We start from the raw sequence: 21192 nt of genomic DNA, 5'->3' as shown, positions 1-21192 counted from the left end.
ATTCCTTCAAAGCCATAAGCAGCCAGAAAGTCTGCCAGGGAGTCTGTAGAGCCAACTGGTAATGAAGATGTAAATGAGTACTCGCAGGAGATAAGATCACTATAGGCAAGCTAAATTAACATTTTCCACTAGTGTTCAGTGAAAGGAACTGGTGAGACCCTCATGCCAGAACCCTTTGTGGGAGGCTCAAAGAAACCAAAGGGGCTACATAAAAATTGCAGAACTAAATCAACAAAATGACCATGAAAATATGAATAACAATTTGTATATCTTCTTAATACAAACTGAAAGGTGGCAAGCATAACAGTAAGTTTCAACGTTTTTTTCATGGTACATCTTGAGAGCCACAGGCCTGTAAGCCTGACATCCAGACAAATTAGTATAAATCATTATGAAGAGCTGAATTAGCAGTCACCTGGACAACTTCATGGAGAAGAAACAACATGGCTTTAGTAAAGTAACATCTCTGAAGGATTTATAAGCACACAGATGGAGAGGTATTATCTAGTTACATTTCCAAGAGAGTTTTGAAAATCACTAATCAAAGCTTTCTAAAAAAACTTAACAACCAGGACATAAAAAAAGATATGGCATGAATACATAACTCCTCAAAAGGTACAAAACAGGATAGGGATAACTAACTAGTCTTCACAGTTGAGAAAGGTGAGTTTTCATAGGCTTTTGTACTGGGACCTATACTATTCAAGATATCCGTAAATGATCTGAAAAAGAAAAGATTAAATTTTGCCAACAATACAAGGTCAGGGAAAAGAAACACACTGAGCAGTACTAAGTACACAGAAACCCCAGCTGGCTGAAGAGGCCTCCATGCTGGAACAAGTTGGAGGTTGGGAGATCAGCAGGAGTACTGTCCATGATTGCCTTGCTCTCAACCTTGGATCATCTGCTATGAGCCACAGTGAGACGCAGATCAAAGCCGCAGCCATTCTTAGAATCTTTGTCCTTAAGTACCAGTCCACAGTAAAACAGAAACGGAAAGTTAGTGAAATCAACTTAGCTGGCAACTCACCTAACATAAGGCTTCCTAATATATGTCTTGAAACTCTGAAAAATTTATGTTCTTTACCTGTACCTGAAGCAAGGGAAATTACTTAAAAATGTGATCCACTAAGAGTAAGATTACTAAACTTGTAATATCCATTTACTACAAATGTAATGAATTTCAGATAATATATTCAGGTATATTATTCAATTAGACAATTCTCATAATATTCAGAGGCATGCAAATTAAAATTAAAACCAAGTGTAAAATTTCATGTATAGAAAAAACGGTAAATTGCAGGACTCTCAAATCCAACAACTTCCCTTTTGTAGGTGTATTTTAAGGCTAAGGTTGTTTTATCTGTATCATTTCAGCAGGCTTATAATTCATGTACTTCATTAATGAGCTCCAATTGCAAATACTCTTGTCTCAAAACTCTTTTCATTATGTTGCATACAACCACAAACATATTGCACGGAATAATTTGCCTGTGCTTATGAACACTAATCCTCAAATGGGAAATACATTAAAAACAACCTGTTGCGTTTCAAGTGGTACACCAACCATAATGTCTCTACCTACGTGACTGTTGGCAGCCTCTTTATTTAGCCTGAAGTATATTTAACTAAATGCTTTTTCAAGCAAAGCAAAATGTTTGCTTTTAGTGAAACATAGTACTCTTTTGAAGGGAAGATATATGTGTGAACGTATATGTGTATACAACATTCATGAATCAGTGAACAAAGGTGATCTCATTCTACCTATTTTATGGGTGATATGTTAGAAGAGTAAGGAATCAAAATTAATTCCATTCTATAGAATGAATATTCTGAAGGATTATATACACTTCAGAAAATTTACATCATTACAGGACTGCTTGATGAAAAACTCTACTCTTGTTTCACGCAATACAATAAAGAGAATGACAGATAAGTATGACAGTTAAAATAATAATAATGCCTTAGGATCTTGGTCACAGCTGGATACATTACACCAGATTAGAAAGACCAGTGATCTTGTTTGCCTATTAAATTAAATGCCTAAATATATATAGACTTCTGCAAATAAATTATTTTAACATCTGCGAAAAGGTTATTTTTACTGTATTTGCAAAACTTGCTTAGTGGACCAGAAATATACAAAAATTTGTCATTTTCAAAAGGCAAGTCATATTCCCTCCAATATTGCTGGCTGTTCATCTCAGTCCATCAGATTGGCACTTATTTTTATTAACAAAGCACAAGTTGTTTTCATTCAAATAAAATCACAGAATGTCAGGGATTGGAAGGGACCTCGAAAGATCATCTAGTCCAATCCCCCTGCAGGAGCAGGAACACCCAGATGAGGTTATACAAGAATGCGTCCAGGTGGGTCTTGAATGTCTCCAGGGAAGGAGACTCCACAAACCCCCTGGGCAGCCCGTTCCAGTGTTCTGTCACCCTCACTGAGAAGAAGTTTCTTCTCCAGTTTAAGTGGAACCTCTCGTGTTCCAGTTTGAACCCATTACCCCTTGTCCTATCGTTGGTTGTCAACGAGAAGAGCCTGGCTCCATCCTCGTGACACTCACCCTTTACATATTTATAAACATTAATGAGGTCACCCCTCAGTCTCCTCCAAACAAAAGTGACCCAGCTCCCTCAGCCTTTCCTCATAAGGGAGATGCTCCACTTCCTTAATCATCTTTGTTGCCCTGCGCTGGACTCTCTCCAGCAGTTCCCTGTCCTTCTGGAACTGAGGGGCCCAGAACTGGACACAATATTCCAGGTGTGGTCTCACCAGGGCAGAGTAGAGGGGAAGGAGAACCTCTCTTGACCTACTAACCACCCCCCTTCCAATACACCCCAGGATGCCATTGGCCTTCTTGGCCACAAGGGCACAGTGCTGGCTCATGGTCATCCTGCTGTCCACCAGGACCCCCAGGTCCCTTTCCGCTACACTGCTCTCTAACAAGTCATTCCCCAATTTATACTGGAACCTGGGGCTATTCCTACCCAGATGCAAGACTCTACACTTTCCCTTGTTATATTTCATTATTTTTTTTCCCCGCCCAACTCTCCAGCCTGTCGAGGTCTCGCTGGATGGCAGCACAGCCTTCTGGCGTGTCAGCCACTCCTCCCAGCTTGGTGTCATCAGTAAACTTGCTGATAGTACACTCCATTCCCTCGTCCAAATCGTTGATGAATGTATTGAATAATACCGGCCCCAGTACTGATCCCTGAGGCACTCCACTAGATACATCATTATTTATTTTGAAATACGGAATGTATTATTCACTTTTATTGTTCTTTTCACAATTCAATTTTTTCTCTCGTCTCAAAGAGTTCTATTCACAATTAACTCTTCAGTTAGGAAGGGATCCAGGAAGGCAGTTCCCTTTGGTGTCAGTCAACGTCCTCTTTTTGACAGCCAAACAAAACGTCTTGGAAGTGGTATGCTGCCCCTTCTCCCCCAAGAACATGAGTGTGTGTTGAGAGCCTTTTCTGAACAACTACTTGCCTGACATTTAAAACAGACCTATGAGCCGAAAATAGAATACTAGTTAGTAGCTACTAGCTGAAATCAGAATTGAAATAATTCTGATCACAGCCTTCCTCATTTTTTTAAATTAAAACCAACAAAATACATGGCATCCACTTCTGTTCATTACCATGGCAGTTAACTGTATAATTGCTTATAAAATCTGAAAAAGCAACTGATGAGTTTTACAGTTCTCCTCTTTAACCATTTGTTTCCCTTAATATGTTTTATCTCCTAATTTCCCCCATAATTTCTTAAACATTTGCCCAGAGTTGGCTTCTGTGCACAAATGGATAATTTCTAACTATCTGATACACTAATATGAAGGGATACTAAGGTAAAAGATTATTTTTGTCTTATTTCGGGTGACTGGGTACATATCAAGTGAACTGAAGTTAACTACAATCACCCCATAAGGTTCTGAACCGTACTTCAGGCTAACTAAACAAAGTGTGGCAAAGAGGTATCTTATATGTCTTATACATTGTGGTGTTTAAATTCCTAAAACCAGACTAACATGCTGGAGCATTAGGGCAGAAATTAGCAGTACCCTCAAAACTCCAGTCCTTAAATTCACATGAACTACTGCATTCTCTATGCTGCACTCATTAGGAAACCTTAAGGCATTTAAATTAATCATTTTGCAACACTAGATCAGTTACCATGAGATTTAGTTACAGGCTCTTGGACAAGGAGTGGGACATGAGTCCTGCAGCAGGACTTGCACAAGAAGCCACCTCTTTATCATCCTTTTCCATTTTTAAAGAAAAAGAGTTCCGAACCCTCCAGCTGCACCTGACACTGAAACAGCATCCTGCAGATTGGCTGTGGCATCAGCAGCCTCTAGGAACCATGTTCTAAAGTATAAGTAACTATTTGGATAAATAAATTGAGCACCTTAAGTGCTCAATGCCATAAAACATCATCATTTTTGGAAATTCAAGACGACAGGCCGATGCCAGATGCATCAAGTGGGACAATCAAAAATCAGACAATTGTTCAGTGTTGCTCAGCAGATGGAAGAGGGGTGGGATTAACGTGTGGAAACAAAATCTAATACAACACACCTATCACTGGAATTAAATTATAAAAATATTTAATACATTAAATATGTCATGACAACATAAAATGCAATGCATGATGAGGTGTTATATAATAAAATTTCACATTATTTAATTTTACTATTAAAATAATAAATATGTTCATATATTGAAACATACAAAAATATTACTGAAGTTTAAACATAAAGGTTTGGTAATTTGATTTTTTTAAAAGATGTAGAAATTGATAAAATATCAGAAAGAATAGGCTAAGCATTCAGTCTGTTTTACATCTACCTGCTATCACTGCTTGATTTCTATTATTTCAATCCCACTCACTAAATAATGTTTTTGTCTAGTACGTTTTCTAAAAACATAAAAGCATGGGAGAAAAGCAGACATACAACCTGTCTCATGTCCTACTGCACAATCTCTTCTCAATAGATTTACACTATGCAAAATTACATTATTCACCACTGAACGGTTCCCTCCTACACAATATACTGTATGTATTAGAAAACAATCTTTCAGGATAACTATTTACATAAGCCACCAACAATATATAACCAGGGTCCCTTTATAAAGCAAAGTGTTGAAGGCACCAGACCTAAAGATCATTTCACATGGAAATCTTGCTCTTCCTTTTCTTCTTTAATATCACCTGAATTCAGTGCTCTATGTGGGTAAGGAATTAATGTCACATAAGATTGTGTTCTGCTAAGACACAGTTATTTTCAATGAGAAATTACTGACCAGTTGTTCACCCCCTCACTAGCATTTGAGGTGAAGATGAAACAGCATGACATTGACAACACTGCTGCAGGGGAGCCAACATCACGAAATTAGAGAGAAGTCTTTCAGAGGATGGGGGTCTCTGAAAAGCAGAGTAAGCCTTTAGTTTTCAAGTCCATCACTTTCCTTACCCATGTGTGTAAGAACAGTTTCTCTAGTGTTCCCTGGCAATCATAGTAATAATGAAGAAAGAGGGATGACTACCTTCAGCACACTCATGGAGAATACTGAATATGCTTGTGAGCACAGCGAGAAGGAGGATTCCCTGGGCAGAATCTGCCACAGGGATTCTGCTGGTTCAGGGGTACTGACTGAAGCTGCAGGTCTGCAGAGACCTACCTCCAATCATGCAACATGTGGGGCCCTCACCATGTGCTGAAGATGGTGTCCGGAGAGGATGAAGAGAGAGAAGTTGGTATCTGAGTGGAAGAGGCCTCCTTGTTCTAAAAATTAGTTGTAGTCCAGACAGCTTGCTGCTAAGTACCTCTAGAGAAACATTTCCCACTTATTGAATGTTAACACCTTAAGCCATGGCAAACTGAAGGTTTTCCTGAGGTGAGAAAATGTCTCTCACAAGATAAGCAGTGTTTGAAACTCTCTAGGGAATGGCATGGTAAGCAAAAAATAAAGAAGAAAAGTTATAAGCATCCAAATGGAATAAAAAGGGGGAAGAAATAAGATGCTTGAAAATCAGGGTTTCGTTCCTGAAAACTAACAAATAAGGGGTAAGGAAGAGAGAGACAGAGAATGTGGTAAAACCAGAAAATTGTACAAAGAAAGGACAGAAAGAGAGGAAAGGCTACTGAAGGTTCAATATTAATTGAAAATTGTTTTCACTGACATAAAAGGCACTCCAGCTAGCAAACAAGAGTTATGCAGCGTTCTCTTTATTTATACAGATGTAGAAATAAAAAAGGGAGATCACATCTTGCTACGATGGAATAAAAGTTCTGGTCTGAATGCCTGCAATATAAATATTCATTAAAGGAACACATTCAAAAGGAGAAATGTTCTTCTCCCCAGATGGAGGTGTCAGAGACCAGGGCCAAGAACAAACTGCATCAGTCAGGTTTCTTATGTGGTACTGCTATTCTGTGTACAGGGAACAGCTGAATAAAAGGAAAAACAAGACTGGTCAGTAGCTGTGAACAAAATGAGGAGGTTACATTCACACAAGAGAACTATTTATCCATCTCCTAACAATGGTACAGCTGCACAGTGCTATCTGTTGTGTTTCATATATGCAGGAATGCTATAGCCTGACATACACCAACATATACCAACTCAGGCTGTACTAGAGTACAAATGGATACGCAATATTGCTGAAAACTATAGGTATGCACTTCTCCAAAGTGGATCCAGTCAGAAAACAAGAAATACAGAGAAAAATGGCTAGGAAACTTAAACAGCTGCTGCTGTTGTCCAGAGAGTTTCTGTTTCCACAGTGCTAAGAAAAGCTGTCAGATGACAGATCCTTTTATGAAGTTAGAGAAGACTGGGAATAGACAGGGTAAAAAAATTACTTACTGGCAATTTAATATGTTGTATCAAGACAGACTGATGTGTTTGCATGCTCCAGGGAGAACAGCAAGGACTATCACTCAGAGCAGAAATAAATATTTTGTCTTTTCATCTCTGCTTCTTTTAAAGGTCAAAAAAATTCTCAAATTGAACAATTAAAAGCAGTATATCAAATAAACTATGAAAGGACTGAGGATTTGTATGGAGACACATAGCAGGTACTCATGTAAAGCTCTTTTCATTTTATATTAAAATATAGGAAAGCAGAATCCTGGTCATTCTATAGGTATTGTTTCTGCAGGCACGTCCTACTTACACATAGTACCCAAGAGCATAGAAACACAGTCTAGTCCAACACCCTGCTCAAATCAGATCCAATTAGATCCAGTTGCTCGACTAATCCAGTCAAGCTATTAATACCTACAAGAATGGAGGTCTAACCACATACATGACAACCTTCTACACTTAGCTTTTTAAAATAATGTTTGTTGGTATCATTTAGAGTACTGGAGGCTCTAATTCCATCACAGAGCTCTTTGGCCACATCATATCAGAAGAAAGGTTAAGAATGGTTGGTCCTGAGAGTCATTATGGCAAGCGATTAATCCTCTATTTGAGAGCCGGTAACTGAAAAATCTTAGAGACAGTAATCACTCAGTGCTAATCAGGGCAAAGACCATGCATTTAAATTTGCATAACTTTACCGTCAGAAGCAAAAGCAGCTTTAGTTTAAATGCAATTAAACCCTACCAGAACACTCAGTTTCCACTCTCAGAGTGAAGCCTCATTTCACCTACAACTTAAAGGCTGATTCTCAAACATACACATTATCCACAGAAAACAAAAAGGGAAGCACTGCAGAGAAGCTGGTTGCCAGGGGACTGCTGCGAAACCATGTCTGCAGGTTGTGACTCACAGGCAACTACTAAAATTTATTTGCATGTCAGCAGGCCTTGCTGTACACTGGTAGCGTGGTCACACCAAGTGAAGACTGGTTATTTGGCTTTAAGAAGGTGGGAGACAAAACTCCTGTGTCAGGACTCCAAACTCTTATTGAATTTGTATTGCTACCAGCACAAACAGCCAAAAAAGCTAAAAGAATTCTGGAGCAAAATACTTTCATTGGTACTCATACCTTTGTATGAGTATGTTTGATCTCCATTTTTATAAAGCAATCCCTAACATTGCTGAGAAATAAGGACTATTTTGCAAAACATGTTCTTTTCAATTATAGGATTTTGTTGTTGTTGTTGAAAACATACACAGAACAAACCAAAAAATTACAGGTTGAAGAAATAAATCACTTGATGGCATAAAACTCAGAAAAAGAACATTTGTCACTCAGTAATTTGGTCAGTATAAACACTGACAGTAGAAAGCCTACAGACACCGTGATGTTATTTGGAGGGAAGAACAACAGATTGAAGTAACAGGTCCTGCCCATCAGTGTTGAACTTACAAAAAATTCTGAGTGACCTATTCTGGGCTTGCTGTTGCAGTGTAAACTAGTGCATTTTCCCTCCTCTTTTACCTTCCCTGTCATTTCCAGCACTTGGTGCCTTTTTGACCACTAGCGAGTCACAAGTTCATGACAGAAACTCCTCTCAAGTGAAACCAGCTAATTTAGGGCTCATCCCTATGTAAACACACTTCACGTAGAACCACATTCCTTTTTACAGAAAATGAGTTTACATAATTACGCTTGCATTCCCTTGAAAGTGTCTAACTGTGCTATGCATTAGGCAAGCCATAGAACAAATGTGGAAGCATTCAATGGATACTCTTCAATAATTTTTTATCTCTTAACTGAGTTCTTTCCGTTCAGGTATTGCTTCATCCTACCTCTTCCTGAACAGTTCTATACACAATGTCAGGCACAAGGTTTGTATACCACAAAAACATAGCAAAGACAGCTGAATCTCCATAAGTAAGCACTGAGATCTTGACATGGAGTTAGAAGCTGGTGTTCTTTAACACTGAAAAAACAAGTGATTTATTGTTTATTTTAAGGTCAAATGAAACTTCCAAATGAAAATATCAAATGTAAATTTGGTATGCCACCAACAAAAGGAAATTTCCCTAGATTAAGTATATAATCAAATAAGAATTTTTAAAACAAGCAAACTAAAATAAACAAATACAATATTGATAAGAGTGACTTGGAAGAAGAGCCTAGTACACGAGTGGTTGGCCTGAGAGGGCTTTTGGCAAAATGAAGCAAGACCACAGAAGGTGATCGCATACTGCATCCTAATCTGATATGCTCTTAGTTCACTGAAAAGAATTTACATAGTTATTTTCCTTGCTGTTGCAGCAGCTGTACTAATAATATTCATATTTATGTGCTGTAAGCATTCCTGTCTCAATTGCACAATTCAGTGTTCTCAGTCTTCAACTTAATAGCACCCTAACAGCTTTGAAAACCTGCGAAAACGAAGTCACCAAACAGTATACTAGCAAACCAATAACTATATCAATCTATTTAACAAATTAGGCTACATAACCTATGAACCCTATGACCTGAAATGCTTTTCATATTTAATGTGTTGGTAGTCTGTAAAATAATAATGTTCCAGTGGTTAAAAAGCACCTGTAGCATTGGAAATTCAAAATGCTATCATGCTGATTCATACTTTACATAAAGCAGAAAAAACAACCCAGAAAGGAGCCTTTTTAGAAAAACTCCTTCAGAGTTCTACAGTTTAAGAAGTATTCACTCCTCTCAGATGCACCAAGGGAAAAATTGTTGACAGAAGGGAGAAAAAGGAAGAGAAGCCTTCAGCTGTTTGAAATACTATGTAAAGATTACATTTCTGGGCTTATTATTTTAAAATACAACTACTTTTTTTCTGAATGATCACAACATGACCAAGGGTTTAAGTTAAGAGAATTAAGGAACCAGTGATATACTCCTCATTATGTCATATTCCTTAATCAAGAATTGCTCTCAGGTTAGCAATTACTGACTTCATTAACTACCAGATATCATTTTCTGTCATGTCCCACTGGTAACAGAAATATCTGACTGAACAGTTTTAAGATGTGCTGCTGCAAATATTCCCACCTTTCTTTCACAGAGGTCCACGCTAGTCAGCAGCCATAAAAAGAGTACATTCAAGGCTCAGAGAATTTGAAAAGGTGTTCCTACTTTAACCACAAAAGCTATGACTGTAAAATATATTAGTATACAGCTATTAGGACAAAGTACTTACTTAGGCTACTCAGTTGTCTGATTATATTTGCCAAGGAGATATTGGTGACACATTCCAATTCATTCTTGATACCTCGGGGCAGAGCTGTGTGGCACAGGTGCCTGGGGTCTATGTTTCTTTTTACCAGTGGCATTCTGAAATGTATGAGAGGACCAGCAAACCTGTAAAGAAAGGATACAAAATATTGTTATATTTTAAATTCAGATTATGTCTAAAGTTAAATTGACTAATCCTAAGAAGATAAAAATACCTCTGCAGTACTGATGGAACTCACTGCTCTGTGAGCACATAAAACTTCTCGTCTTTGCCCAATGAAAGACTATTTCATTCTCTCTCTTTAAACTTTTACCTGACTCAGATGCCAGTGAAGTGACAAATATTTTTTTACAGTTCATGCTCCTCCCACCCACCCTGAAAAAAAGACAGGAAAATCTTCATGGTACAAAAAAATTTAAGAATTATTTCCTTCTTGATGGACTACTTCCTTATTCAGGCCAGGCAAAGTCCAACAACAAATTCCCTTTATCATGAGGTCAAAGTCAAACCAGTTGCCTATTCCACCTGAAAGGTGGATACGATCCACTCATTATGCAATGTCATGTTACCAGTAGGAGTCACCCTTCTAGTCTAAATATCACGTCTAAATCATACCTAGTCAACGTAAGAAAAGATGTTTCCCTTCCACCTACACTGCTACTGGCAATAAATTAGGCTAAGAATGTATCCTCCAAATACAAAAGTCTCTTCAGTAAACTTGTAGTGCAAAGTCCTCCAGGACTCAGAAATCCTACCCCTCCACACATTTCAAAATCCACAAATGTTAAATTAAGAGTCTTTACTGGTTCTGCAGACAGCGTAGAAATCATCTCAGGCAGTGAATCCCAGGCTTGTAATTTTCTGTACCCACAGCACTGATTGGAATGCGTTTCCCAGGGGGCAAGTTATGCCTCTCATCTTATTAGTGCTGCTTATTAAGATCTGTCTACTAAAACTTTTCTTCATGAAAAATGGATTCCGTACAATTGTGTAATTTTTCCATCATCTGTCATGTAAAACTCTGGATGCTCAACGCAAAGCTCCCATTTGATATGCAGAGAACGGCTACACTTGGCATTGGTACAACTTCGTCTCTCTTCCCATTGCAGAAGAAACGGCACTTTCTGCAGACAGTGAGATGGACAAGTTCTCCAGAACACAACCCGCAGTCCTAGTTCCTCAGCCAGACAGCCCCTGCCACAGCTTCACATGTCTTCTGCTTCGAAGCTTTATCCCAAAATGTTCCCGGGATGCAGCTACGGCTTCACATTGCACCACAGAAGGCATCTTCCCTACAGTATATTTTTTACTCACTGTTACCTTTACTTGGTCGAAACAGAGATTTTTTTGCATTACAATAACATAAGGCCATTGCGTTAGAGCTGAAATTTTGCTGACCTAGAATGGTATAAGGAATTGAGAGTCAAAGACAACTGTAATGGAGTATTTTCCTCTTGCAGACTGCTTAGTTTTCTCCTTGCCACCTTTCCTGGGAGTATATTATTTCACTGAACCCAGGGTTCATAGCTGAGGGACCTAGGCAGGATCCTTAAGTCTATCTGAGAAACACCTCTGTGTTTCCAGCATCTGATTAGACTTCATTCATTGCATTTTAACACCATGTCTACTGCCCTTATTTTCTTGAGAGATCAAAAATATTTTTTGGTTTTGAGGGATAAAAAACAATGAAAATAATTTTTCTAGTCACTGGATTAAAAGAAAGATTATACAGTTCTTAAAATTTTCTAATTTAGCTTCTCAATATTAACAGTAAAAATTATGCAAGTTTGCATGGGGCAGAGGGAAACTGTAAGTACTGACTTTTATTTTCTAGGAATAGCCCGATACTTTCTAGACCCTAAATATTTAAGTACTAAAAAGCCAGCTACTAGATACAAGCTAAACGAAATAAAAAGTGCAAACACCATCTCTGATAGAAGCAATGAGAAAGTGTTTCTAGTTAAAGTGAGACTTTACACTTGCTGGTACAGGACACGGGTGGCAGCATGAAGCAAGGGAGATCAGATGGACCCCACCAGCAGAGCTCCTGTTGCTGTAGGGGCACACAACCCCTATCCCCCCCAGTGATGAGCCTCTGAGAGAACCCTTAACTACAGCTTCCTTACTGCAGCTCCCCAGCAGAAAAACACAACAAATGATACGTGAGCAATGTTCTACAGAAGCAATTAAATATTAATTCCAGAGTTAAGCCCTTTCTTGCCTACTGCTTTAATGATACTGTTGTATCAACAGCACAGTAGGCAAGTCTTTTAAAAAGAGGTCCAAACAAGTATGTAAAAAAATGTTTTCACAGCAAAATTAAAAATCTGCATATAAACCAAACTGAAATAGTCCTTATTTCTATCTAACACAGGTCTGAGTTAATAAGGATAAAAAACATCTGCAAATAACAAGCATAAAGCCAGTTGATGGCTACTGCACTTTTTCTTTTGTTTCATCTTATATAATCAAGATGTTAGTAAGTGACGATATTGCTCTCCCTCCTTGATTTTATATCATTAATAAAAAAAAAAATGCCTAATTTATAGCATGTACAGATCATAAAGCTTGAGATGCTCAAGTGACAGATACTTTAGAAAACTCTGTTCAACAGCAATTTAAAAAAAAAAGCTTAAAAGTAATTGCATCGAACTGCTAGGAGGTAGATTCTAAGCAACAGCGTTTGAGTGTGTACTGCCTTTTGCCAGACTGATCTGTCGCTAGTATAGAACATGTAACAAAATAGCTGAAAAAATGCAATATTGGCCCTAACATTTTCTCTAACAGGCATAAAAAGATGCTGCACAAGCAGAGATCAGGCCAGAACTCCCTGGACTCCAAAATGTACGACTCTGAACCTGAATAGAAGTCCATTTAAGACAACAGAAATTTTCTTGCATTGACCTCTCTGGAATGTGCAGAAAATCTACTTTTTGACCTTTTCTCTTCCCAAAACACCACACATACCATTTTCTAATATCTGAATAACACTACCCAAAGAAAGCATAACAAGAAAAGGTAGCAGAAGCAACAGTAAGCGTGGTAAAAGCTATCGTTTTAAAACAAGAATAAACTTGGAAAGGATATGAACAACAGAAGATAAAACCAACACCTTCCAAATTATGTATCATGTCTGAAAACTATGCAAAGCCTAAGCAAAGAATATATCCCCATTTCAAACAGAAACAAGAAAAGGAGACAAGGAAAATATCACTCATACATGCTTAAAACAAAGGAAAACGCATTTCACATAATGTTTTATGAATTGTGGAAGGCAATGCCACAGGATGCTGTATACAACACAAATACCTGCTGGTAATTTGTCCACCACGAACCACATATTCTTTGCAGTTTGTTGCAACCACTAGAAGATCTTGACGATTCCTCCCCAATTGCATGCAACAGCAAATCAAACTTCACTGTACCCAAACAATTTCTTCACTCCTATAACAGATGTATTTCCTAATGCAGTTCTTATCAAGAAAGCTAACAAATTTTGAAATCACTATATTTATTATGCAGCTTTAGAGCTGTGAAAGAGGAAAAAACAAAAAAGGCATTGTTACTATCTAGTACATCCTTTAAGTTAAAAGCAAAGGAAAAAAAATACACCCCCCACACCCTACTCCCAAACCATAACCCAAGCTGCTCAGGCAGCAAAGGAAAAAATCATTCCTAGGTCATAAAATCCTGTTACCACGCTGCTCCTCAGTAAGTCCTGGAAACTGTTCGTAATCCCAAAGAGGCAGGAGAGAAGCAGCATGTCAGTGCCTGTGAGCATCCCCAGGCTGAAGGGCAGGTTACATGACACCTTCTCAGAGGATTCCAGTTCTCCTCCTGCCTCACAGGTCTCAGCTCCCCCTCCCCGCAGCCCCACTGCTCCCCGGCTCAGACTCAGGATCCTCAAGCACAAGTATCTCTTCCTGACTGTCCTATACAAATCGTTGAGGCAAGCCTTAAGAAGCAGCACTAGTTTACACTCAGCTTAATTGGAAGTGCTCTAGTCTACAGCCATCTTTAAGTGAAACTCCTCTTTACAAAGAGACGCCAGTTTCTTTCGCAGAGCCACTATTGAAAACTCCTCTCCCTCACTTCTCGTGAACCCTTTGAAACACTCCAAATCCACTTGAGAAGCCAACTCTAATCTTCTTTACAAACCCCTCTACTTCAGTTGCACAATGTCTGGCACAACCTCACCCCCCATACATATGCTGTGATTATGAGTACAGAATACAAATGTGCGTATATACTGAGTATCTAACGTTTTTATCAATCTCTCATGCTTTGACACATGATTTTTTAGGAATTAGGTAAAATGCTCCAGTTGCTTTTTCAGTTAATTCCTATTACTTAAAGAACTGCAGAACAATGGGACTAACAAAAGCTAATTACTATCTTTTTACAAAAGCATCCTTAATGAAATTTGACTGCACTTCTTTCCAAAAGGCAAGTTGTTTCGTGCACTGTACAGCCCTCTTCAGCTATCAAGGCCCTTAGGGGTGACGCTCTTCTATCTCTGTCCCATATTTCTCAAACACTGCTGGCAGCAGCTGAGAAACCTGCTCTGGGGGCACTGGCCCCCCTGCCCACACCGCAGCTCCCACCGAGTGGGTTTCAGCCTTCTGCTGGTGTCAAGAATCACAGAATCATCAAATCATAGAATGGTTTGGGCTGGAAGGGACCTTCAAAGGTCATCTAGTCCAACCCTCTGCAATAAGCAGGGACATCTTCAACTATATCAGGTTGCTCAGAGCCCCATCCAGTCTGGTCTTGAATGTCTCCAGGGATGGGGCATTTAGCACCTCTCTGGGCAACCTGGGCCAGTGTTTCACCACCCTCATTGTAAAAAATTTCTTCCTTACGTCTAGCATGAATCTCCGCTCTTTTAAGTTTAAAACCGTTACCCCTTGCCCTATCACAACGGGCTGTGCTAAAAAGTCTGCCCCCATATTTCTTACAGGCCCCTTTTAGGTACTGAAAGGCCCTGGGGAGCGCTGGTGCTGGAAACAGCTACTGTTTTCCCTTCAAAACACTCGTGTAGGAATATCTCAGAATTGCAAAATATGTGGAGAAATGTTACATTACTAGAAGCTTGTTAAAAATTTGAAATGTCAGTTGTCACAGTAATGATCCAGGTTTTCTAGCAAGTACAATAAGACAAGTAGGAATGAAAACACGTTAAGGTGGGGAAAACTGACTAACCTGCCCAAGAGTGTAACTGGTAATTAAATTATACTTTGATTTTTTTTTCAGAAGACTAATGAAATTTGAAGATCACGTGTCTTTCTTAATGAAAGTTTACTTCTTATTAGGTTACATTTTGCCCTTAGTAAATTTGACATTGTTTTCTCAGCATTAATTAATGAAAGACATTAATTTATAATTTTTATATAATATTCCAATAACACAGCACTGAGTGCCCTTGCTTTCAGGGGATTACGTTTAATTCCAACTATCTCTATAGCGTATCTGTATGCCTTAATATTACCATATGCCTTGTAATTTTCCTTTAACAATGTGCAACAGCAATGCCTTTTATATGCCTCATTTAATTGATCACGTTCTAGCTCCTGGCAGAACAGATCACAGTTTGAAACACCACAATCAATTTAATGCCTCCCCACCCACCCTTAGAAACAGAAATAGACTATACAATAGTTTTTATATTTGCTTATATAGTCATGTACTAACTAGATCTACACTATACAGACTTTGGGACATAATGAAAGTAGCTAATAAAAATATCCAAATGTATTAATGAATCTGATAAAATTAGAAGTGTACCAGTTAACAAACAAGCTCATTTTCTTATCACATTTTCTGTTAATTATTCTACCATACATCAAGTTATACTAGTTGCAGAAAAACCAATGACAAGATCTTGTAATACACACCTCTCCTATGAAATGGCAAATGTGCAAAGACTTCAAGCAGCTTGTTTCTCTGCAGCTCCCACTGCAGCATCAAGGTCCAGGTAAAAAGCTTGAGAAAAAAACAGACACCATGGTAGGGTGTCCTTCAATAAAGTAGGCCACTACCACCTACTGCTGAGTAGTATGAGTCAACATAACGGTTTTAAAACTCTCAAGGCTATTAACATCCCTTAGAAGATACATCTTGGAACTGACAAGAAGACGACAGGTATCTTAAATCAACAATTGAACAGAAATCTGTTAAAATTACAGTTCTGCAATCCCTTATGTTATGAACCATGCCACAGAATGGAAAATCTCCTTGGAACACTTCCCTCAAACCTCAGTCTTCTGTGACTTGGTCTCAAAAATATTTCCAACTGCAGATAACTAGGAAAAGATGACTAAAAACCATTGTCAGACAAAATAAATGCAAAATATGTTACTAGAAAGTGATGTTGATGTTCACATCACTGCTGTTTGAGTGTAAAGCAAACTGCTTACATCTTAATATCTCCTACACTAGATTGTCTGTTCAAAAATATTGTTACATATTTGGTCAATGTATGGAGCAATGACTATATAGGGTATATAAAGGAGGTGGATACATTTTTTTAAATTAAACCACAGAGTAATTAATATTTTATTTGTAATCACAAATATAAAAAAATATAAAAAATACTGTTCCTGAACTAATACCAATAACAGCCTCTCAAAACTTCTCTTAATATTCTGTTGTTGAACTGAAGATAAGAATATGCAGAAATGGATTAATATGTCAATAGGCCACTGAAATCTCTATCTCAGTAACACTGTACAGGAAAGTACTTGATTTGCAAGATAATAACAAAAAGATTTCCAACTCATAAAATTATAAAATGTATTTTAAAATGCACTTGTAATTTTTATTCTGTATTTAGTATTGACTGACTTCTGTATTGTTGTAATTGTCTTTGGCAAGTATTGTTTTCTTCCTATAGAACAATCTGCAACCATCTCAGTACATCTGTCACATCAGATGAGCAGAAAACAGACAATGCAGTCACAAAAATGGGTAGGACTTGAGTTCTACTCAATCTCCAAGGCATAATTACAGACAGCATCAAAAAACTACTTTTCAGCTACTAACATGCAGCCAATTTTCTCCCAGATGTGTATCATAAGACTACAATTTCTCCCCGATGTGTGCATGCACACCTGCACACACACAGGCACACTCATCTTTAAAGAATATGGAAAAAAAAATTTTAAAATCATGTCTTTGATTTTAGACCCAAACCACAGCTACATCTACTTCCGTGCCAAAATGTCTAAGCTTCACCTTTATTCAGCTAAAAACCAAACAAACAAAAGACAATTTTTTTTACACTGGAAAAAAACAAGTTCATATTTTCAGCCCTATATTGGTTGAGACTATTATGAAACAGTGCAGCAAAAATGAAGGCAATTTTTGCAAGTCATGGGCGAGAAAAAATGGAGTAATTAATTATTTTTATGCTGACTTTTAAGATCTATATCTGTGATAAATTAGTTTTTTCCAAAAATCTTAGTTACTGTCACTGAGGTAACTCCAGTGATGGCAGCAATAGCAGAATTCCTAGCATAGGTAACACTGCAAAATAGGACCCCCTAGTAACTGCAGAGTATTGCTGCTAATGCAGCAAGTACAACTTAATTAATAGAAACAGCAGTAGTATTTCAGAGGAGAAAGCTGACATACCAATTCTTACCTACAGGGTCTACCTCAAGTTTTAAGGGAGGCAAAAGCACATTTTCAAGTAAGGGAGACACTGCAATTTGGGTCCAGTCAAGGAGCAGCATGTACAAAAATAAATGCAGCATCATAGGATGCAGCAACCAGTTTGTACTGAATGTGTCCAGCCTTCAGGGCCTCCAGTTTTGCTGGGGAAGATCTTTAGAGCTTGACTCCAGCTACAACCTGTTGTATGGGTTTGGGCTTTCTCAGGGTCCTTACACACTTGTCTGAAATTCCTGCCACCCGTGTTTAGCTTGCACTGCCACTGGTCCCCTCGTTGCAGTGCGCAGGTGACGGAGGCTGTCACCCCCATTTATACAGTCCTCTCTTTCCCCTCAAGCCCTAATGAAAGATTTCGCCCTGACCACGTGTACAGAGCAAAAACCTAAGGTATCCTAAATATGACAAGAGAATATTCAGCTCAATATCAGTTTCTTTTTCCTAATATAGGTGCAAAGTCCAATAGGGTTGAATAAACAGCAGGCAGATTTTGCAAAACTCTTCCCTTTTGCTAAGCAGAACTCCTATTAATGAATTGGAATTTGAACACAAATAATTTGGAGCACAGCAGCTCACAAACTACGGCTGGTTTAGATTTAGTTTTTTTTTCTACAAGGCTAAGCTCAGCTTTATTTCATACAACTGAAGTTCTTCCCTTTGTTTTCACCTCTGATTTTCTGGAATACTACCTACTGATTTTTAATTTGTTAAGCATCAATCCTTTTAACCATGTTGCTTCCTTCATTTTTATCCTCTACCAGCAGCTTCTGTCTTACTGTGGTGTTTTTCAAACGTAAGTTTTTTATATGAAATTTAACAAACCTACAGCAAACTAAAAAAAAAAAAAAAAACAAAAAACAAAAAACAAAAACAAAACACCACAAACACAGCCACCACAAGGGCAGTTATTGATGTGTCTTGCTAACAACTGTAAAAACTTTTCTGTTTATCTTAATAAACAAACTATTTAAATCAAATTGCTCTTGGAAAAAAAAGAAATTGGGTTCAACACTACCTACCCTGAACATTAGGACTGCTGCGGGCAATAAGGCACTAAAGCCACTTGCGTTTCTGGCTCATAGACAATGTTCAATGAACAAAGTTAGATGTGACACATTGCATTTTATTGTTAGGTTATCAATTGAGAAAAAAAAAAAAGGCAACTCCTTGCACTTTTATTTCTATTAAGCTTCCTGAAGAAGTTAGTTATTTAAAAAATATACAGTATTTGCACAATGTATTTGCATTATATATATTCACACACATACACTGCTACCTCAAATAGAAATATTTTAAATATCATATGTAAGAGTTGAAAAAAGAGCTGCAATATTTCCTGTCAGCATTACTAAATATTATTCAGATTCCCCTGTACTCATTATTTTTCTCCTAGTGAGCTCCTGTCAGGTCATTTGATTAAAACCAATTTTGGAAGTATCCTGGTTTCTAATTTAGGTACAGCCAAGAATGCTCAAATTAATTTTTGATTACAAGTTTTCCTCCATTCCCCAAAGGCTAAAAATGTATTAATGCATAACATACTATGTGATTTGAAATTGCTTTTTGAGACCTACGTTTTATCTGATGACATTTTTTCTCGCAGCATTAATCTGGTTTTCCTGTTAACAGTTTCTACATACGGTGTGTAACACAAAAGCCCTATGATGGATTGCAACAAAAGCTCTTTATTATAGTCTTGACAGAGACAGATAACTAACCCAGTGTTAATTTAAAATCAAAACCTTAGTACCGGAACTGTGGTTTTGGTATATCTATCATAATATAATACCTTTGAGAATTTTCTAAATTTTTTCTTGAAAATGTATATTCTAAATATTATCTTTGTTACACAGTCCTGTACCAGCTCAGGATAAGACCTGTTAAATGTACACATCGACTGTCTAATTTTATAAAATTTACCAAATCCATATCAAATGGACACCAATATACTTCCATTGCACAGATACAACAACCTGCTTTTGAATGGACAGCGTTTCATGGCAGTAAATAACAAATATTTAAAGAAAAAGTACCTGAACTTCCCAGCTGCTCTGAAAAGTAACCCGGTGGGCACTGGGAAGCTCGGGTGTCCCACCCTGGCCGGGGCACAGAACCGCCACGTTCCCCATCAGCGCCACGCTGCCGACTTCCAGAGCTCCCCGTGCCTAGGCGGCCCTGGGGCTGGGGCACCGGGAACCGCAGCCAACACCTCCCACGCCAGCCCCTGCCAAACAGGCTGGCCCAAGCACAGACCATTAGAATTCAACACGCGGTGCCCTGCCTTAACAACAGAGCTGTCCTGACAAAGGAAACACAGAAGCACTCACCCCTGCTGACCAAAGCCTGCCCTTTTTCCTCAGGCACAAGTGGAGAACCCCTTGAAGGCAGAGTGATTGAAAAAGAATTATTCCTTTGGTATCAAGCTACAAGTGGTAAATATTAAATTACAATGTGCCAAAAATAAAAGAAATGAGTGGCTGTGCATGGGTGAGGAAAGGAAGGAGAATACGACAGTCTGGGCCTTTCGCCATGTTGACCTTACTGCTGAATCCAAGAAACTGGATGCTAATGAAATAATAAATAATCTACAGTAGTAACTGGACCAATGTACAGAGGGGGCTGGGACTAAGAATCCTCAATACAAGGCAGAAGCTACTTATGCAGTTCCCGTATATTAATCCACCAGTGATACACACTATACTAACTGGTACTCACTTACTAAACTAAATAACAGGTGTCAGCAATGACTATCAGAAGCTTTTTGTGCCTGAAAAAATTACTACAGATTTGAGGAAGTGATGTTAGCACATCAAGAGCCAGAGACAAGCCATGTATTTAAAAATGGAATTTTCACTGCACTTTATGCTATGATACCAAATGTCTAAATGCATTTTATGCCAGGATACCAAAACCACAAATGACAGATTATGGGTTTTGATTTTCTTATTCACAGTTTTAAAGGAAGACTTAAGATAATAGCAACTATCAAGTGGGATGTACAGATGTGTAATAATCACCTTATCATTACTAGCTAAGCTTCTTTGTAGATGAATTTTTCCCCCTTGTGAACAATAACAATCCTCAGAAGAAGATTTGTTGCAAAAAATATAAGTGTGCGTAAACAGCATTTTGCCCTGTCTACTGTCATTTATGCTACTTAAAATGTTTGAACAGACATGCTGCAGGAAAAAGGTATTAACATTCACAGAGAAGTTGTTTACTCTTGAACAGAAATGTTATTAAAAATTAAACAGTCCAGAAACACTGATGATTTATATTGTTGAAGACTAGAAAGCTGATCATTTCATTCTTCACTCAGTATGATGTCAAAACTCCCCACTGAAGTGAATACAATATTTGCTTAGTAAGGACTCAGATGTGCCTGTTTCCTACCCAGTGCAGT

At 38.1% G+C, this 21192-nt stretch overlaps 1 protein-coding gene across 8 annotated transcripts in view; it reads right to left on the bottom strand.

Annotated features, from left to right (window-relative positions):
• WASF1 (WASP family member 1) overlaps positions 1 to 21192 on the bottom strand; it is a 92546-nt gene that overhangs the window by 17511 nt on the left and 53843 nt on the right. For 6 of the 8 annotated variants that reach the window (XM_065834663.2, XM_065834664.2, XM_065834666.2 and 3 more), the window contains one exon: positions 10086 to 10246. In XM_065834663.2, the coding sequence (XP_065690735.1) occupies positions 10086 to 10218 (133 nt within the window). In that variant the 5' untranslated portion in view covers positions 10219 to 10246. Of the gene's footprint in view, positions 1 to 10085; positions 10247 to 13430; positions 13570 to 21192 lie in introns of those variants that run through there. The other 2 variants (XM_065834661.2, XM_065834660.2) reach the window with 2 other exon arrangements.

Source organism: Patagioenas fasciata, chromosome 3 (assembly GCF_037038585.1).
Source record: "Patagioenas fasciata isolate bPatFas1 chromosome 3, bPatFas1.hap1, whole genome shotgun sequence".
In the NCBI taxonomy this organism is placed as follows: Eukaryota; Metazoa; Chordata; class Aves; order Columbiformes; family Columbidae; genus Patagioenas; species Patagioenas fasciata.
Note: the sequence above shows the minus strand (reverse complement) of the source record. Positions and strands in the feature narration are given on the sequence as shown.